At 42.0% G+C, this 20,956-nt stretch overlaps 1 protein-coding gene across 1 annotated transcript in view; it reads right to left on the bottom strand.

Annotated features, from left to right (window-relative positions):
- Positions 1-278: 278 nt before the first annotated feature.
- Positions 279-20,956, bottom strand: part of cntln (centlein, centrosomal protein) — a gene marked incomplete at both ends in the record, with an annotated part of 73,722 nt that continues 53,044 nt past the window's right edge. The window contains 6 exons of the mRNA XM_083909380.1: positions 279-389; positions 10,266-10,340; positions 13,700-13,897; positions 18,143-18,328; positions 18,910-19,044; positions 19,176-19,326. Of these exons, the coding sequence (XP_083765506.1) occupies positions 279-389; positions 10,266-10,340; positions 13,700-13,897; positions 18,143-18,328; positions 18,910-19,044; positions 19,176-19,326 (856 nt within the window). The remainder of the gene's footprint in view (positions 390-10,265; positions 10,341-13,699; positions 13,898-18,142; positions 18,329-18,909; positions 19,045-19,175; positions 19,327-20,956) is intronic.

The raw sequence follows: 20,956 nt of genomic DNA, 5'->3' as shown, positions 1-20,956 counted from the left end.
CACTGTAAATTACCTTGGCGCTAAAGGGCGCTGTCTAATAGACATAGTGCATTGAGGGCTAACACAGATGTCGAGGGCTCATTTACAAAAGCCAGGCTGCTGTGTTGCACCAGTGGCCCAGAGTGAGTTGACAGCGCTTTTCTCACAAATATTGGTTCTGCTGCCCCGGCTCAGCTTGGCTCAGTCCAGCTCCCACAGAGCAGGAACTAGTGAGGGAGAGAAGGAGGGAGGGAGGAAAAAGAAGAGGATGACAGTTTTCCCAGCCTCAGCCCTGGGAGTCAGGCTTTTTCGCTGACTGGTGTTGTGAGCGTGGCCAGCTCTTCTGTCAGCACTTTCCTCTCCTTCATCTTCACACGCACAGCCTCTATTAGCTGGCCGGCAGAGGGGATCTGCAGGGGAGGGGAAGGAGAGAAAAGGGTGGTACGGGGTGGTGGTAAGAAATGAGTGAAAATGAGTGAAACACAAAACAAACACCACTATTTTTTAAAAAAAGGTCAGTTTTTTGACACCTGGCAGGTTTTCAGAGAGAGCTTGTGTATTGTTTCAGGAAACAAGAGCCCCTCAATTAGGGCCTGAGGACTTGTGAAACTTTTGGGGGACAATTCACAGTGAGTTTTTTGACAAAGCACAAATTCACATGTTTTTTAGGACATTCCAGCTGTCTGCTATATTTATTTTCCCTTGGAAATTGTGGTTGGAGTGACCACGTGTCTTCCTCTCGAGTCTCGAGATCAGTTTTTTTTTTACCTGAAAGCTATTTGATTTTGTGACACACAATATTTCATCCCCCTCCCTCTGATTTATAATGTGTACATATTTCGCTTGCAGTACAATACCCATTTTTTTTCTCCCTCCCTGTTATCGCTTATTAACTTTGCGGAGAAACGTGCCATATACGAGTTTTTATTATTATAATTATAATGAAAGAGATGGGGGACAAAATTCACAGTCCTCGTTCTCGGCTTCAGATAAAGCTCTTATGAGGCATCAGTTAGATTAATCGAGGGAGTGTCTATAAAGTTACAGCCTTCTGTTACTATCCACTCACTGCAGCTCAACAAGGGAACACTTAACATGTAAACAAAAGAGGGTATTTTCTACTAAGATACCTGTAAGATCCCTGCATTATTCTGTGACGACAGAGTGCCACATATAATCTTACCATAATTTGAATGTACACATACAATGATTTTGTCTATGATTGTTTCAATAACAAGTGCTTAAGAAGAGGAAACGCTGTCCCATGCTCCACATCTCACATTGGATTTTAGATCCATCTGAAAAGGATCCTCTTCATGCACAAGAGGAATGATTACGGCATCCAAAAGTGGTGATTTAAAGCAAAAAGATACAAATATAAACCACTCATTCGAGTAAAGGATTAGAGACAACTATTGTTTTCATGAAGCTCAAGGCACACACATAACAATTAAAGAAAGGGTAAAGAGGATGCGTCCAGTTAATCACACAGGAACACAACGTTGATTATATAGGTGCTTTAATACAAAGGTAGGACTATAAAGGTACTCTCTGTGTGTGTTTTCTAATTGTTGTCATGCAAATGCGAGAAAGGTGAATATAAAGGGATGGGCAGTCTCTCTCCTTAGATTTCAGGCTAATTTTGTTTTTCCTCTGATCCAAGACAAGGATTTTATGGTCATTAGGACGCCTGATCAAAGACGACGTTCACGATATCACCCATAAATATTCAATCCAGGTTACGAGCCTTTTAAAGAGAGGGGAAAGAAAATACTTTCCCTGAGCAATTTTCCCAGGCACATGACCTCAGATGAGAGGTGGATGGGCTAAAACGAAAATAGTGACTCCAAATGTTTTCATCTTTGGGCGTTTCCCTCTTTATCTCATAATAAATATAAGCCACAGACAAAGGACACGTGCTGGCTTGTCCAAAATACTGTAACATACTTTACTGTGTAATATCACAGTGGGACGGAAGGAAAGGGAGACGCGAGCTATCTTGTTGCTCTGAAGCGATTAACACACTCTCACAACCCATATTGGAATTAGGTCTGTAGCTGACATGTTTTAAGGACACAGAAAAGCACTATGATGTGATTTGAAACCATCCTCTTATCAATTTCCGATGCATTTGCAGAATGAGAGCCCCAGAAACTCTCCTGTGCGCACACACACACACATAAACACAGGCCCCCTGCCCCATGACACCTCTGTCTTCTTCATTAAAGGAAACAGGAGCTGGGAACACAAGGCCCCATGTGATGGGAAGTGTGTGTGAAAGAGTATGTGCACGCTTAAGTGTGTGTTGTACAGTGGGGAGTCAGTTCCAGCAGCACTGGATGCATCAAACGTACAGCACTAACCCACCAGAGAACCACTAGTCTGAAGTAACTGCTGAGATATCTCCCTCTGCCTTGGTCCTTCAGGGAAATCTCACCATTTCTGTCTCTCTCGCGCACACACACACACACACATACACACTTTCCTGATCAGCTACTTGCACTTAGAGACACTTACTATGCAAACAACCACCACTAAAGTAGAGACACAGCCATGACCTGCAGGTCCATGGAACAACAACATTTGGAGATTGAATAATCAAAATACAGATGAAAATAGGTAAACACAATGAAATCTAACATTGATATGACACAAACGTGCTAAAACTACATAGAAAGATAGAAAACCATCTACATTTAGTGTCTATTTTCCACAAGTATTTTAATGTCAAACTGGGTATGTTGCATTGTGTTGTGATAGTGCCTGAAACCAGAATCCAAAAGTCATTGAATAAGTGGACTAATGGACTCTATGAAGATGTTTCACCCCTTATCCAAGAGGCTTCTTCAGTTCTCAAGTGCACTTTTAAATTAACAACAGATCAAAATATGTGAGCAGACACACAGCTGCATCAATATCTTTGTATAGCTTCATTAAAGTCAATCTATGTCACCAAGTACAGTGAGAGAACACTTTAGTCTTACTGTATCGCTCAAAGATAAAAAAATGCTTCTTGTTCAGATTCATCTCATCACATCAACATTAGGAAGACGCTGGCACAAGGAAACACATTCACACAAACAAAAATGTCCAAAGCAGGACTACCATTCTCTTTCATCCAAGTGCCACATTTGCTGGATACCAATATCCTACAGGGTGGTTGGAGGTAAGCTGCGGTGCAGCTGCTCTACTGGATCCCCTGGGCTGCTTAAGGCAGTGTTAGGAACTGGCAGTAATGTTATGCAACAGTTGATTTAGTCAGGCCCCTGTCCCCTTCAGCAGACCTCGCCAGAATCAGTGCTGAGCAACATGACCACTATTGTGCAAGAGGCCCCCTGTCCCCCTCGGCAACATTGAAATAGTTGGTGTAGCATTAAGCCGTGCTAACTCACAGCCATTACTATTCAACAGGCCCCGCAGAGCAGACCTTTTGTCTAGGTATGATGTTTGAGAAGTGAACAAATGTGCAAAGCCACAGTCACTGAGAAGTCTGCATGTGTGTGCATGTGCTCATTTTTGTTATGTCTTCAGGACCCTTTCTGGTAAAAAAAACTAGTTTACAGGCATATGTAAATTGTGGTTACGGTTAAGGTTAGTGATACATTTTTGGTTTGACTATACAAATGAATGAAATACATTATTGTCCTTGCAAGAATAGCTGCACAAACCTGTGTGTGTGTGTGCGCACGTGTACCAAAAGACAAGGACAGGAGCTGCAAGCAAAAGGTGTTTTTATGAGCCAATTAAATGACATTGCTATTCTATAGCCTGGGGCAAACCTCAAGGCAAGGAGCAGCTCAAAGATACAGCACTCCAGTGACCATTGTCTGGTAGTGGCATTACATACTCCAACTTTTTTTCTCTTCAAAGATCGATCATTCAAGCTCTTTTGTCTTCTCCCTTGGAAGGGGTTAGCGCACGGCTCCAGTTAGTGAGTAGCAGCAGAGATTGTGTCAGGCTGTTGGATATCTAAATGAGTCAGAATGAGGAGGGAGGGAGGGAGGGAGGGGGGGATTCAGTAAGCCTGAAACAGATGTAAGGGGTGAACATGTTCCAAATGTCTGCGTGCACTCAGGAAATATCTACTTTCTTAGTTATTCACCACCTTATCAATATAAAAATACGATATTAGCCTCATAGTATATACTTAGGTAGATGATGCCGGTGTTCTCACACTGTCAAAAAACATTGTCTATAAAGATAGAGGTAGAGTACTACTTTCATAATAACTATACAAACATTTTTTTTTTTCCAAAGTGAGAGGATCACTGTTTTAAATCCTTGTCCCTGGCTAGTGAGTGGTTTCCCAATCTAGGCCACTTTTCAAGGTAAGGGAGAGGTAGTTTTACACTAGTTTTACCACAGAGGGGGAAAACAGCTCTTTGATCTTTGATCTTCTCACTTTTGTTTGAAAATCAAATTTATGATACAGGGGAATAACAACAACAACAACAAGATAAATAGATTAAAAAAAGCCCATGCACAAAGGCACCCTCTTGCATTTGATTATCTTCGATAATGAATATGTCACATTTGCAAAAGAAAAAAAAAGGGGGCTCAGGTAAGAAAAGCACTTTAAGCACCGACATGTCTATTCTCACCCTCTCCTTTGTAATTACCTTCCCCTGCAGTGGAACAGATCCCTCTCTTTTCTCCCTTTAGGCCACTAGAGACTGATATGAAAGGGAATTGGACACTTGGGGCCCAAATACTGTAATTAAAAATCTCTCCTTTTCTTGATAAGTTGTTTGGAAACATCATTCCAGTGCGCAACATGCATTTGTTAGGGATCTGACCTAAATACACCCTAGATTAAACACAGAAAAGCACCGGGTCTTTGTTTCAGGTTCCTACTCATTAGGTGTGGAAAATTAGGTGATTCGGAAACAACTGGGGTATAAATATAGAAAGGTGATATCCATACAAAACAGATGCAACCTTTAGGTAGAATTCAACAATCAAGAACACACCAGTGATAAAAAACACCGTGACTCATTGGCTGAGGTAATGCACTGAGAAGCAGCGACAATCAGCAAAAGTGGTGGTGCCCATGCAGCAAACTGTCCTGGACAGAACTATAGATGTAGGTAAACTGATTGACTTCCAGTGTTTGTCAGAGACATAAGGGAATTTAACACTTGTAGCCATTTATTCAGCAAGGACATGTCCACACTTTCATCATCAGTTCTCTTTGCTGAGAGTCCACTTCGCTCCCAAGTACGACCCTTGGGTGCAATCAGACTGGCAGTAACCTTAAAGCTCCAGAATACCATTGTACCTCAAGAATAATAATGTTTTTCATCTGGCTTATTCAAACCAATCTTAACCCTGCAGTAAACTGCCTTTTTAAAGCGGACCTAGACCGGAAGTTCCAATTATCACCGTTTTTTTTGTGTTTATCTGTGTCATTACCTTGTTTACGAAGCCCTGAAGTTTCGAAACAAATAGTTCAGCCATTCGTGAGAACGCTGTGTATTATTATTATATTATTATATTATATTAACAGCAGATCCTCCTAGTCCGGGCACAAGTCCGGGTACATCCAGTTGCGTACATTGAACCGCAGAAGAAGAATAACGTCCGTTGTGGAGGTGTTTCACGAGCGACAGTGTCTTCTGACTCTGGGTCTGACACCGTGTCAAAGTCATAAAAGGAACTGCGGCGGGGAGTTGCGACAAAGCTATTTTTAAACACTGTTAAAACAATGTTTTGATAATGAGTAGCAGTGCATCCACCGTTCCAGAGGGGGGAGCTGCGCCTCTGAGAGCGGGTGTGCTGAATATGTAATTTCCGGGTATTGGCCAATCACAAGACAGTTGGGAAGGCTCTACTCTGGCTGGCCAATCACAACACACTCTATCTTCTGGAGGTGAGATTTATGTCTGAAATATCGCGGCTCAGCACAGCGTCAGAAAAGCAGGATTTCTATCAGCTCGTTTACAGCAACTAGGAGGTTTTTGACCATAAAAACAAGTTAATGTATGTAAGTAGACTTCCATAACTAACATATATCTGCAACAGGACCACTCTATGTGACCTTTAAGCAATGATCTCAACTCCTTAAAAAGTAAAACCAACAGCACCAAACAAACTAATAAAAACTACATATACTGTTTCTATTCATGTAAAATGAAAGCTGAATAAACCGAGTAAGACACAGAGTGTGTGCTATGGTATTAACAACTTTAACACCAGTCTCCTCCAGGGAAACCCCCTCATGGCCCCCACCACTGTTCCAGTGACATATTTACAGTACAAAGGCTCAGCTCGAGTCCTCTCCGCACACATACAAACACACTCACAGAGACACAAAAAAAGAGCGGCTGATTTAATTAGCTCAATCATTAAATGAGGCTTAATTAGAGTCACTTTCCTTCAGAGAGAAGTGTGGGACTCAGAGCTGTTCCTTGTCATTACAGAGGCATAATGAGCCACACAACACAACACACCACCCCTCACCCTCACAGCACCGACAACAGAAAACTTTCTCCGTGCATTAATATTGTACAGCAGAGTACGGAGCCTTTGTTCTTTTTTTAATACGGAGGGTTAATGATGTAAGAGCCAATATGGCGAGAAGCGTTGTCAAGAAATGACATAAATAAAGTCGGGTATTTAACGCCATAAAAATAATGTCCTTTATTGTAGCAACGAGCAACATCAACCTCTCCCGAGTTCGATAAGGTGCGAGAAAAGAATAATTTCAGCCCCGTAGTCCATCCATAAACACCTTTGATGTTTTATAACGTGTCCAGTCAAGATTGGTCCAGCATGTCTCTACTACTGTCTTAATGTAATGTTTGCCTGCTTGTTATAGTTTAGAGGCTGATAAGAAGTGATGCTTGTACGTTTCCCTCGGGTGTGATTGGGAGGTAAATATTAGCGGGCCCACGGCGCCACCCCATACTAGTAAACCAAACCACTGTCCTGTCATAAAGAAATCAACAGAGTCAATGACTTTTTAAATGTTATTATGCTGTCATGAGGCTTGAGATGGGTATGTGTGTGTTCAAAATGAGTCTGAAAAATGATCTGGAGGGAATGTGTGTGCTTTTCGTGCATGTGCAGACACTTGCATGCACATGCTCCTCCTGTTCATTATTGGCCAGCAGCAGAAGCCAGTCATTTCCCTGTCTTCATAAAGACTTGGCCCATTAAATTCTACCTCCAGTCAATAATTAGGACTCCACAAATAAACCAAAGGCAATTAAATCAATGCTTCCCCGGGTCGGTGCCTGGACCCTACGGCCCACATGGACACTCCATCTTCTCTGCTGGCCTTATTCATGGTGGGTTGCTGTGGAGCCATACAGTGCACCCCCTGGCCTGCTCATGATTATTAGATAGCACCGTCCCTTGATCCTGGCTATGGAGCGCTGCTTATGGTGGCTCTCTACTGAGAGGCATAGGGTTTGATTTCATTAACTCACCAGTGGAGGTAAGAGACAAGGAAATGAATGCAATGTTTCATTTGGTTTTGAGTGGACATATGGGGCAGCGGTGAGGGTCCTCCTGAAGTCTATGCCACTTTGTTTGCATGAAAGGAGCAGTAACTCAACATATACAGCCACAGCACTGTTTGCTAATGTGTTATGGATGTCCCTCTTTCTTGTTACTTTGACATGTGGCAGTGCATGACAGTGATGTCAAACAACACACGGACACACACAAGTCATTCCACATGTGCTCTTACACAAGCACACAAATTTGCGGGGATACAACTCAGAGTGAGTGATGGGTTAGCTATTGACAGGGCCACTGAGATAATAAAGTGCTGTCCCACTGGCAGCTCCATTAGGCACTGACAGTGACAAGATGAGGCTGTGGCGAGCGTGCACATGCACAAATGGGTACAGATACCCACACATACACACACGGACGGACACAACCTCATCCTCTTTCAGTGACAGGCAGCCAGTTAAGGACATAGATCTCTCTCTCATCTTTCCTTTCGCTGCGTCTATTTCCGTCTCTGTCTTTTTATCCAACAAAGTGTGTGAGAGTGCAGCTCTGGGGTAAGATCATATCATTATTAGGAGAGTGTGTTATTACTGTCACAGGCAGGGTGTCAGAGCAGGCCATTCCACTTCACAGATGTTCTGCTTGGTGAGCCTTTCATAAGCTATGACAGGGAGTAGAGAAATCAACGGAGTACAGTATGATAGTTTTTGAAGTGTGTTCCCTTAATCAGAAAATGCTGGCTTCTCAGCTTTAGAAGACGCATCGGCCGGACACATATTCATAGCAGTTACACAAATGTCACAGTGGAAGATGAACTGAAGGCCTGAGCACACGGATGCATTTTTTCCACAGCAGCAACAACATTTCACTGAGCAATATTTTAGACCAAGGCCAATTTTTTTCCAAAGTTTCAGAATGGTGATGGTCTGAAATAATAATAAATAAAAAAATTCTAATAAATAAATGCAACTGGACCATCCCTTAATCTTCAAACTGACAGAAATGGTCAAATTCAAGCTCTCCTCTCTTCTTCTAACTCCTCACAACTCACGCGAACAGAGAAGGTTCATTGAAATTCACCTTCTAATTATTCAAAAACGTGTGCCGTTTATTCACATCGCTGTAGATTCGCAAAGGCCTTATGGAGGGAAAAGATCCGAATTCACTTCAAAAATCAGAGCAAGAGGAAACTGCGAGTTAAGAGAGGAGAAGTAGAGCGATAAATAAATAAATAAAAATACGAAAGAAAAAAAAAACAGAACAAGATGGACTTGAAAGGGGATAGAAAAAGTCAGTTTTAGTGAGGGGGGGGATGACTGTGGTAGTCCCAGTGGTCCCCACAGGGACCTGGGGGCAAGTCTCAGCCTTGTCATACTCCGCACTTCTCCACCTCCACGCCCCACACCAGCTCAAGCACCCCCCACCCCCCCACGTCCTCCACCACCACCCCTGTTCTGCCCACGGAAAATGTCGATAGCAGGCTGCTGGTGCCGAGGTCTCTGGTGGACACTAGCTCATTCTCCCGGCATCGACAGGCCCGCCAAATCAATATTTAGTTCCCCACTAACAAGCTGCCTCGGGGTCTGAGAGAGAGAGAGAGAGAGAGTGAGAGGGAGTGAGAGAGAGGAAGAGAGAAAGGAATGCGGGACAGTGGAGGATGGCAGAGAGACAGAACAGGGACTGAGAGCTGTCCAGCTAGAAGGGAAAAACATGGATTGTGTAGTGTTTTGTGTGCGTGCGTATATGCGCATATGTGTGTGTGTGCGCACGCATTAGTGTGGGGGGGGGGGAAGAGGAGGAGGAGGTGGAAAGGTCAGAAGAAGATCTGGGGAACAAGAGAACAGTGTCTGGTGTGTGTCGTGGTGCGGAGGCGACGCATGAGTGCCTGCGGCAGCCGCTGACATGAACACAGACAAGACACACACACACACACACACACACTCGACACACTCTCAATCATACACATATCACAGCGAGCAGACGTTGACAGCACTCCAGTAAAGCTCCAGCAGAGCACTCACAGATGAGTGGCTGTGCACACAAAGACTCACACATAGCGAGGATGTAGTTGCTTTCCTTTGTTTTATCTTTTGTATCATCGTTTTCGGAGCCTGGAGCAGGACACTTTTGAGTGGGAACTTAAAAAGTCATCCTCCATTTGCTAAATTTGAGTAAAAATTGGAATCAGGTTGTTGCTACGCAGACTGACAATGCAAAATACCTGCCGTAGTAGGCTGAAATAGTTGGTTGGACAAGTACTGAGACAGAAAAACAAGCACAAGCAATAGAGTTTGAAGAAGATATTTTGCACTAGAATTTCTTTAAGTCCTTGATATTATAATAATTTCTACTTAAATACATACTCTTTTCAATTCCAGTTCATGACAACTTGTAGGATTAGCATGCATATTATTAATTAAAAGTAAAACAGGGGAAAAAACACTAAATTTAACAGAATGATATTCAGTATAGAAAACAAACATCCTCCCGTCAGAGAAGCGTACATTTTTTTATGATGAAATAAGTCAAGCAGTGTTGCATCTTATATTAGACTGTGCAGGGTATGCTCTTATGGCCACAGCTGGTAGTTTTAAAATTATTAAATAGTTTAATTAAAACTGAAACCGCTCTTTGAGTATTACTTTGAGTGTATTTTCCCTGTTATCTTCTGACACCCCAGTCAACACTTCTACTAATCTAACCCCAGCTAAGAGCTATGATCAATTATTTTACCATGAAGGGAGGTTGCTAGTATTTCGCACAAGACTTCATATGACTGAGCCTGTTAAAGAATGAGCAACGATTTGCAGACTGGTGAGCCTCACCTTTTGTTGCAAGATGTGGTCCAGTTGGTCCAACCACTCCTGGTCTGCTGGAGTCTGGGAACGAGCTTCTGTTCCCTGCAAACACAACGGCGAATATGAAAATATGCATGGTGAGGGACTTTATGCCTATGTATTGACAGAATATTTAGTATTAAAAGTCAACATGCCCTGCATACTTGGTGTTTTTTTTAGAGACAACCTGCCACTATATCTTAACACTTGCCTCTGTGAGTCTCCTGCTTTAGGGTGGATACGTAACATCACACCAGCCAGGACCTTGAAGCAGTTCTCTGGAGACTCAGTGGCAGCGTATGCCAGTATATGTTTTCATGCTACTCATGTATAAAGACCGAACAGAGTGGTAGCCTTGTTAGTGCTAATGAACAGGGTGGAGAGCGACTGTGTGGCCATGTACACCTCAGCACTAATGTGCTCCGTCTTCACTTTGTGCCCCAGGTGTTGCTGCTCGAAATGATGTGACGGGCCTTGCACTGGCTCACAGGGACATGGGGAAGGGGGGGGGGGGGGGGGGGGGGTGTGAGGGGGGGGGGAAAGTGCGTTTGTATGAGCAGCTGAATTTTAAAGCTCCTGCACTTGAAGCCTGGCGAACCAAACCGACAGTCTCGTGAAGTCCAGAGTGGCAGGGTGCTGTCGAAAAGCCACGAGTCCACATGGCAGCTCATGTATTCTTTATGTGATCTTTGATAGAGACTTCTTCAGGTGCTAACATCACAAGTGTGATGCAATGATAACACATATAATAATATCAATATGAGTCGGACAATCTAATTTTTCAGATTAATAAATATCTAACCAAGGGCATCCTCCTTGTAAATGCTAAGGAAGTTCATGGGAAGTGTTAGTTTACATATCAAACACATCATGTATGTGCACGATTTTGCTGTCCAGCAGCTGACAGCTGCACATGGAAAATAAAATTCAGAATTCCTTTCATAGCATGAGCTTTACAGACACACTATGCCATAGTGTGTATGGCCAAAGTGTAGTATGTCTGGAGTGATATCTGAATTAAATGTGTTTTACCTTTGGAGTTCCCAGCTTCCTGGTACCCTCAGTGTGTGATAGTGGTGATAGAACAGTGGCTGGGCTAATTTCAGTGTACGCCTAATTAGTGAGGGGTGCTTAGACAAACTGAGAAGTCGCTGGGGGGGTGGGGGAAGGTGGGGTTAGAGGGGGGAAAAAAAAAGTCTTCTTGTGACTGCTTCCTTCAAGTCTCCCGCAGGGTTGAACATGGTGTGTGAAAGCGTGTATGTGTGCGAGAGTCAGTCAGTGTGCTTGCTTGTCCACCCTTGGTAGATATATATTAGAGCACAGACCCTTCATCTAACATTAGGTGCAAAACAAACTGGTCAGGCAATTATAGCATTATTACATCTGGATCATTAGCTCCAAAACTAGTTGTCCAGGGAGCCTGGAGCTGCTTGGCTCTCTGAATATCAGTTCAGCATGCTATGGATAGAGAGGCAAATGACTGCAGCATGTGTAGTTTAGGTAAATGCACATGCAGAACAACAGAGCACTGATTCTGGTGGTGTTTCATGTCTTAGTTGGTATGACGGCAGCTACATATTTAATTATATTTTCAAAAGGCTTGAAAATCAATTCATAAATTAGAGCTACATAAAAACAACAAAAAAGAACAAACAAAGACCGTGGAGAGAAGAAAATATATAACCTTTGGAAGATGATGGTAATTACACAGAGGATATTTGTTGCCAAAATCCTCAGAAATATAACCACATCCAGGAATAATGCATTTAAACATTATGTTATGCCAGAAACTCAAAAAGTGCATTGATTTTCACACCGTGTACCAATACCAATGCCTTAAAATGTCAAAACCACCTGCAGAGATTGTTGACTGGAGAAATCTTCACAAACTCAAGAAAAGTAGCAATGAAGTATTGTCATTTAAAAAATCGCACACCTATTGAATAAATTCATGCACTTCATTTAAAGACTAACTAGGACATTCCAATAACCTGATGATGAACTGCTTGGTTTGGTTAAGGCTGGTTTGAGAAGGCTGCACTTGATTTACCTCTATATAAAGACACATACTAACATTTGGCTCTGTGAGTGAGTCCATTTGGAGTTTCGGTAGGAAAACGTGAAATGGCCCTTATTTCTCCATAAAAAAAACAGCTCAATCGCACGTTCAGATCTGCATACAGACACTTACCATTTCTCCTGGGGTCCATTTCTGACACAATGAGTAACACATGCAAAAAAAACCTAATTGGTTAACCTCACTCTGTGACACCACCATTACAATTACTTTGTGAGCGTATGCACGTTGTGATCTATTAATGTTCAATTAACAGGAAAAATGCTCACCATGTTAAGGCACCTAGTAGCCATTAACCACCCATAACTGGGCAAAGAAAGAAAAAACACACCGAGGAGAAGAGAATGACTTAATCCACAGAGGTTTCAGCACTGATGAGGGGGACTTTTTGTCAAGTGAGAAACTGTTCCCTGTCATCTACTGGGTGGAGCTGGGCTGCAAAGGGCTAAAATTGGTTTCAAGTGTGAGTAAGTGCCTGGTGTGCCGTCTCTCATCTTGTGATAGATGAGAGGAAGTCCCCAAGGAAGGGAGGTTGATTGTAACATGGAGTTGCTAATTGCCTACACAGCTGGGCATGATCTATGGTGGTGAAACCATTCGCAAAAGTTGGAAAAGAGTGCAAAACTCAGACCTTTGCAAGCTGAAACAGTCAATAGCAGGAAACTTCTCTTCAACAACAGATTTCACCAATGAGAAAACACTTGTACTTACTCAACTTGTGCCATAAAACATCTTGTATCAAGTTGACAGGTGCTGTAGGTGTTGACAGACTTTTGATCATGTTGAGGGCAAGAACCCCACCTTCATACATGAGGACCCATTCCTCTCCATTGCATAGCAACTTCCCACTTTACAAGGGTCATGCCTCGGTGTGTGGTTCACCTTTACAAAACATTACTTGTCCAAATCTATCTACAAAATATGAGAAGATCAGACAGAAACAAAAAGAAAAATTCTAGGAAGGCTAAATATTGTTCGACACAGGTGAAATGAAGTGAGAACAGGCTCCAGATTCTCCACATTTCCTCCTCTCTCCACCTACACTAATATTAAGCACTTGTTACCAGAGGTTAGGCCAAACTTAGTGTAGCTCCTTGCCATTCATTTATTCTCAACTGACAAAAACATACCAGACGCTAACGATTAATATCAATGATATTATGTCTTTCTAATTCCTCTGGGCAATCACTTCGCAAAACCCTGACAATCCTAACACGTTTCAAAATTTTAGAAAGCAGAAAATCTATTAGAGGTATGTTGAGTGCTGTGGGCATAATCTAGGCTTCATAAAGATCCTCAAGTTAATATTAGTAGACAATCTTGACCCATTGTCCCTTGGCCTTACCTGATCAGTGTCCATTATGTCTGCAAGATCATTCTCTGACATATTGAGGATGGAGGCTGCGATGGACTTGGCTTTGATCATAGACTTGGCTGAGAGGCCGCCCTTTCCTGCCACAGCGTTGGCCTGCCTCAACCTCCTCCTCTTCATCAACTGCTGCTTGACCTCTTGAACGTCTAAAAGAATTTCACTGGCCAAGACCTGAAGGGGGAAAGAGAAAAAGGAATGAAAAAAAAGAAGAAAATGATGAAATGGATATGGAAAAACAAGAGGGATAGCTCTGCCTGACAGATGAATAAATGAAATTGATCAAGCATGCGCCAGTGAGGCCTAGTACATTATGGAGGAATATTGAGTTTGACACACTCAGATTCTCTTCAGTTTCGCCTCACGCTCCCTTGTAGGAATATGGACCTGAGGGTTTGTTGCCCTGTCGATTGAAAGCGGAGGGAACAGAGCTTTGATATCAAACATACCCCAAGTTCTGCTAAAATCTGCACAAACAGAGAATCGTGCATCAGAGAGCGAAAGACATGGAGCTACTGAAAATACAGCCATTCATTTATTTATTTGCTTTCTGAGTGTCTCACAGTGCAACAGGGCAGCATAACGCAGTTAATAATTAAGCTACGAGGGGCTGTTTCAAATGGTGCCCAAGTGCATGGCAAGTGAGACGAGGAAGGCCTAGGATGGCACACTTGTCTGGCACTAAATGGGAGTTTGCTCTAAATACAGAGAGACAATTAAATGTTAAAACTGCCACTGTACACGAGAAAGTCAATAAAGTAAACTCCCCTTTGCTTCATTTTGTGCTTATTGATCGAGGCAATAATCTTCTGTATCATTCCCTTGTAAGCTTGCTGAAAAGCTGACCTTGGAATAGATGGTCAGAGGAGGGAAAGCTGGATACAGGAGAACTTGCAGTACACAAAAACAAAACAATACAACTTACTGTTGGAAACAATATAACCGAGCAAGCAAGATGTACAGTACATTGTGTAAAAACACATACACATAAAAAACACAAGGAACTACCCCTTAATTTCGTACAGGTGGTTGAAATGCAGTTTAGTGGATATTCTCAGAGGAGTTTTATCATTATTATTATCAAACTTGCGTAGAAACATGCGCAGATACAGGTGTAAAAACCACCCTATACGCCAAGTCTTGCATATGCCACCCGATCCTGGTGTAGGCCTGATCAAATTATATGAATACCACATCCCATATATTCATTGTTTCGAGTCTCTGAGATGCGGAATACGGCCAAGAAGATACGCTTGAAAAAAGCTGAAAATCAGCATCATAATGTCGTAAGCGGGTTCAAAGGAAGTCAGAAGGCAACAGCACGGAGAGAAATCACCAAGACGATCAACAGCGATCGTGTTGACAAGCTGAGTTTTTAATATTTAATTCATAAAATTGCAAAAGTCATCATATATTAAAGCTTGATCGGACCTATAAATATAGTAGTAGACTGGCCTATAATCGCCACAGAGCCAGGAAAAATTTGTTTTATCTTAGTTTCATTAGTTAAGGTCTAAGTGACCTTCTATTTCAGAAAATAAAGAGAACAGCACCGAATAAAGAGGAGTAGAAGTAGAAATTATAATCTTTATCCATTTCATGATGAACGAAGGCAGCTTTAGCTCTTTCTGCGGATCTGAGAGCTGTGTTTACCCTTAAGGAATACACAACTCATTAACCAACAGTCAAGGTATCCTATTCTTTTTCTTTTACAGCCTAATAGATATTCACTGTCACTCGTCAAGGGTTGCATTCAATTGACCTAACCCTGCATTTGGAATAATCCAGACAGAGATTAAGGGGTGCATTTATCACTCATTTTCTGCCCTAGACGAGACAAAATGAGGAAGGGGGTGTGTAACCACACGCACATGTGTGAGGGTGTGTGTTAAGTGCTCTTAGCCTGGCTAGTATGGCAATCACTACAGCCAGAGGGCTAATTTGGAGAGGATGAGGATGGGGTATGTAGATGGGGATCAAATGAGCAACTAAAAGACATTCGATTTAATAACTAGCTACCTCTGAACCTGTTCACAGTCAGGATGACACAAAGGGCCATTAAAACAGGAGGGAAAGGAGGAAAAAAAATACTTAAATGTAAGATTACACAGTCACTCCTGTAAAAACAAAGTCCATATGCCCTTTAAAGTTGAGTGACTATGCAACTAAGCAAGGGTATATGAGAATTATACAATATACTGTAAGGTAATCACACACAGCAGCTGAAACACCCGCAGCAAGTCAAAGTGATTAAAACACTCATACAATTAATGCAGAAAAAAAAACTATTCCTTAATCTGTGCACAACCTGTGCTTTTCTGCAGGGATGACAAGTGAAAATAATCAGTTTAAGAAAGCTACCTTCAGTGTGTGTGTGTGTGTGAGAGAGGTAGTCACTACATGCAGCGCCACTGTTTAGCAGTTCAACAGCAGTGCTTACAGCCCGGGGCGTGTGGAGGGGCCAAAAGGGTTTGCTGGCACACAATAAAAAAAAAAATCCCCACTCACAAATACACACACATTGCACATACAAGCACAAAGAACAACAACAAAAAAACAAGCTCATAAAGACACACACAGACACATTTATACACACACACATGTGCAGCCCTGCGGTCCTGATCAATACACGACAAGAGTAAATCTCCTCTGGACATCAGGCAGTCCAATCAAAGGGCTTGGTGTTCTTATAGGGGATCACAAGAGCTATGGGGAGACAAACAATGATGTGAATCCTCAACAATAACACAATGGCCCCACCAGCCTAAGGTTATGGGAATGGAGGAAAGGAGCAATATAAGTGTAAACACCATGTGTGTGTGTGTGTGTTTCTGAACGTAAAGTAACTTCTATTTTGGGTTATATGTTGATTTGCGTTTTGATTTGCATGATCTCTTTCACACGACCAAAGGTTTAGATGTGTGAAAGACATGTCATGCAAAGTGAGCCAAACAAGAATAACTGTGTCCGTTACCTGTAATATTTCTGCTTTAGGAAGAGAAAGCAATAAAAAAAAATGGCAAATAAACTGTGTCGTAATCTTTCACTTGATTTATGTGCGTGTGCAAATACACAGCTCCCACTATCTATCTCTGCCAAGCCCTTTCCTGCTTTGACAGACAGCCGTCAACTGAACTGAGTTGATGGAAAAGTCTTTATCAGTCTCTGCCAGACTGATACAACACACCTCAGGGTGATGGATTAGGTCGGCACAAAGACAATAGTGCCCGTTCCCACTGGGCACACAGTAGATGCAGAGTGACGTCCCATGCACTGTAACAAACTGCACCATCTTTAAGGCACATGCACATAATCCATCCACCAAAGGGCTGAGGTAAGAGACTAAGCAAGGTTGTGCCAACGTCGGTCCTACTAGCCACATACCCACGATGCTCTGCTCGATCCTGAGGTTCGCTCAGGCCTGGTGGGATGTGTGTTTTGTCTCCTCCCAGAGAAGAAGTCGGACTAACAGTTCCAGATAGTGTGATTAGGAGTCTAATTACTATTGCATGTATCACATTCATCTCAAAAACACTCAGTTGCTTTATGCATGCTCCACAGATCTCACCCACAGGCTTTCACCTGGAAATAGTAGAGGAAATGGTACACAGAAGAAAACAGATGCTATCCTACCAACTGGTCACCAGCGAGTGTTTTTTCCTGTGACGTTATAGGTCACCCAAAAAAAAAAAAGCTAACAGGCACCTAGCCTAGTGGCATTGGACAAAATTCACTCAATAAATTGATTCTGTGCTGGTGCTTGTGTTCTGGGACAAGCACAGTGGTCTAATTAAATGGCACGTTGAGGTAAAACCGTAGCAGGGTGTTCTCTTTTCCTTGAGTTATTGAGTGGATGCCTTGAGATTATGCAACCTCACTGCAACAACTAAGAGCAGCCACCTCTGAAACCTACACTGGAGACAAGGATCCTAAATGTTTTATGACCACAACCTAAACCTGGACACAACTGGTTCAGTGGTGTGAAGTAGAGTAGAAGGAGGTCTCATCCACACATTCCCAGTTTAACTGGCCAGTTGACAGATCCGCTCTTTTGTATTATGCTTAACACATACAGCTGTAGAGGTTGTTGTAGATCTGTGCTAACAGGTGTTACACAGTGTTATTGAGAGAACCCAACCAGACGTCCAAGGAGAGCTTATTTTAAACTGTCTTTGTGTTTAGAGCAAGCTCGAAGAACAGCTCAATCCCATTCATTCAATTCCCTGAAAAAAGCACCAGCATTAGACTGCACCACTGCTTTAGCCTCTCTTGGAACTCATATTGCATATGATGCACCTACACAGTATCACAGGTGAAGAACTTGTAGGCCAGTTCACATCATAACAGTTTAATGTGAGTTAAATGATTTGACCATCTGAACTCTGGACTATGGTCTTCCATCTCGAGCCTTTTTTGTACCTTGATGAAAGAATGAAGCTGCTCCAGCTGGGAGTAGGCAAAGCCTAGCTGTCTCTGAAGCTTCTCCATGGCACGTGAACTCTTCTGGGTCAACCCTTCCATTTGCTCTGTGGCGGTCTGTTCCAGCGCAGCCAAAGTCTTCTTACAGTCTCCTATGCGTGCCTGTAAGGTATGTATGCGCTGATCCTGAAAAAAATAATAATAATTTATATATGAAAAATTATTGTGTAACTAGTTGGCTGTTACATGGCATACATTGGCTGTGAACATATATATCTCAACCTCATTTTGTAGTAGTTGTTTTCCATAGATTCACTGCTTGCCATGTAAGTGCCAAAAATTCCATTAAATCATATAGAAAAAATTTTTGCCTCAAAAAATGTAACATAACCTTCTCCAACTACAATAAATATTAATTACCTGGAAGGTGGTAAAATGTTCTCTATTAACTATGTACAGGGAGAACAGCTGGAACTGTAACGATTACTGCATGCAAATTACACTTTCTTAAATCTCGAAATGAAACCATTTCCAACCACATCTCATTTCAATTCAATTACACACTGCGCCAATATATATATATATATATATATATATATATATATATACGTATATATATATATATATATATACGTATGTATATGTATATGTATATGTATATGTATACATATATATATATACAGTAGAGTTAATTGTATACAGCAGATAATAAAAACAATTATCAGACACCTTAAATCTTCCATATCATATAACCTGCGGTTTCCAACCTTTTTCCCGAGGTCCTCCTTCAGTTTTGCACAGGAGGTTTCGTGCTGCTTTTTCTCTGTCGTTGCTACGTTCAGTCGTCTCTTTAGAGATTCAATGAGGGCCTCCCTGTTGGTGGCCTCTTCTAATGTTTTCACCTGGAATGAGGTGAAGAGGAATTGTGAATGTTAAAAAAAAAAAACATTATGATACCTAATTATTAACATCATTCTGTCAAAGCGTAGCAGTTTAATTTAAATGTCATGAAGACGGCATTAGCTGTGTGTACCTTCTTCTTCTCCATCTCCTCCAACAGTTCCTTGTGACTTTTCTCCATGTCCTGAAAGAACTTAAGATTCCTCTTCAGGTCCTCATTTAGCTGCCTTTTTGTCTTCAGGTCCTCATCCAGCTGCCTTTTCATCTTCACTGTGTGATTTACCCTGTAAACATGTTTAAAAACACACAAATACGGTATAAATGACAAGAATAAATCCCACACATTCACAGACAGACTCGCATAAAAGCACTCACACACACACACACACACACACACAAAGCTGGCAGACACAGTGTCCCCATGCAGTGCATCAGGCATGACAGCTCATTATGACAACTAAATACACTGGCATGCTGTTTGGGTGAGTGGAGGGGGGGTGAAATAAGGATGCATATATAATTCTAACTGGCATGTATTAGAACAAGTGCTCTTGTGAGGAATGCCGCACTAAGTGTGACTGGGGAGTCCTTTTTGACAAACGACATTTCAAATCAGCATCGACACAACTTGAAACTCTATGATCAAGTATTTAAATGTTTATTATTTTCAGCTCCGCTCTGCACCAGTCACACATAAAAATAAATCAGCGGGGGGAATTGGCTTGGGAGAGACGGATGATGAAGGGAATAAGCTCTAAAAAAGTGTTGCTCTGTTTCGTTCTGTGTGGATAATACTTCCCTAAACACAGACAAGGTTGTATTGCAAACTGCTCCATGTCTGATGCGTTGCAAACACACACAGCACACGTCACTTCTTGCATTGATAACCTGCTGTATTGACATGTTTAATATTCCAGCATTCTGCAAAACCATATTATAGAAACGCCTCTCTTTTAAATTGGCTCAGTACGTTAGCATGTTTTATTCTGTTTTCATAAAAGGCAAATATGAGGCATTTCTATACTTTGGGGAATTAGAACAAATAGAATAAAGATCATAAGGATGCACTTAATTAAATGGTTCTTATTTTTTTTTTATTTCAAAGATGCAGTGGATTTTTTTTTTCTTAATCTCCTACATGCATCATGGTTTGTGTGTTTTAAATAAACAGATGACGCAACGCAAGAGCAAATGCTTTCGTGTAAGTAAATGTCCCCGTCTCCCTAGGTGGATGAATGCTTGAGGGCAGACTGGCTAAATAAATGTGAGCTTGTCCTATTGGAGTGACATTAAATTAAATGAGAGAGGAGTCTAGCCTGGGGACTTTGGGGGGGAAGTAGCGCTGGTTGGTTACCCCATGGATTTGGCCATTAATGAGAAAACCCATATTGAACCTTTCAGATGACTGTCTGGATTTGACTTAAAGACAGAGGGTGGCAATAAGAGGCCCAGCAGCTCCCTTTGCCCCAGTGCTAATGGCAATTAAATCGACAACATTTATTTTAGATGTTCTCTTCTTCTGCACCCCAAAAAGAATAGAGGATAAAAAAGAATGAAGGATATATGGTGCTGCTGCTGGAGCGTGTGATCTCTATTTATGAGTGTTAGTGGAAGGAGAGAAAGAACTCAAACTTTATCCCCATCACTCACACGTTTGTTCCCTTTGTTCTGAGCTTGTTGGCAATATTGTTCATCAGACATGCGTGTATTGTAATGATAACAGTCAGTGGTCTGAACTGTGTGTGTGTGCGTGAGAGAGCGCGAACGAGAGCACACATTTCTGTGTATGTTGTTAAGAATGAAGTACGGGAGGACGTTTCATGTGGCTGATAGACAACAGTGCTAAAGATGAAAGAAGCAGCTTCATAAATAAGGCAGGGCCATAGTGCCGGATATTGACTGAGGACATGCCGG

This window comes from Microchirus variegatus (genome assembly GCF_963457635.1).
Source record: "Microchirus variegatus genome assembly, chromosome: 23".
NCBI lineage: Eukaryota > Metazoa > Chordata > Actinopteri > Pleuronectiformes > Soleidae > Microchirus > Microchirus variegatus.
This window is presented reverse-complemented; position numbering and strand designations above follow the sequence as displayed.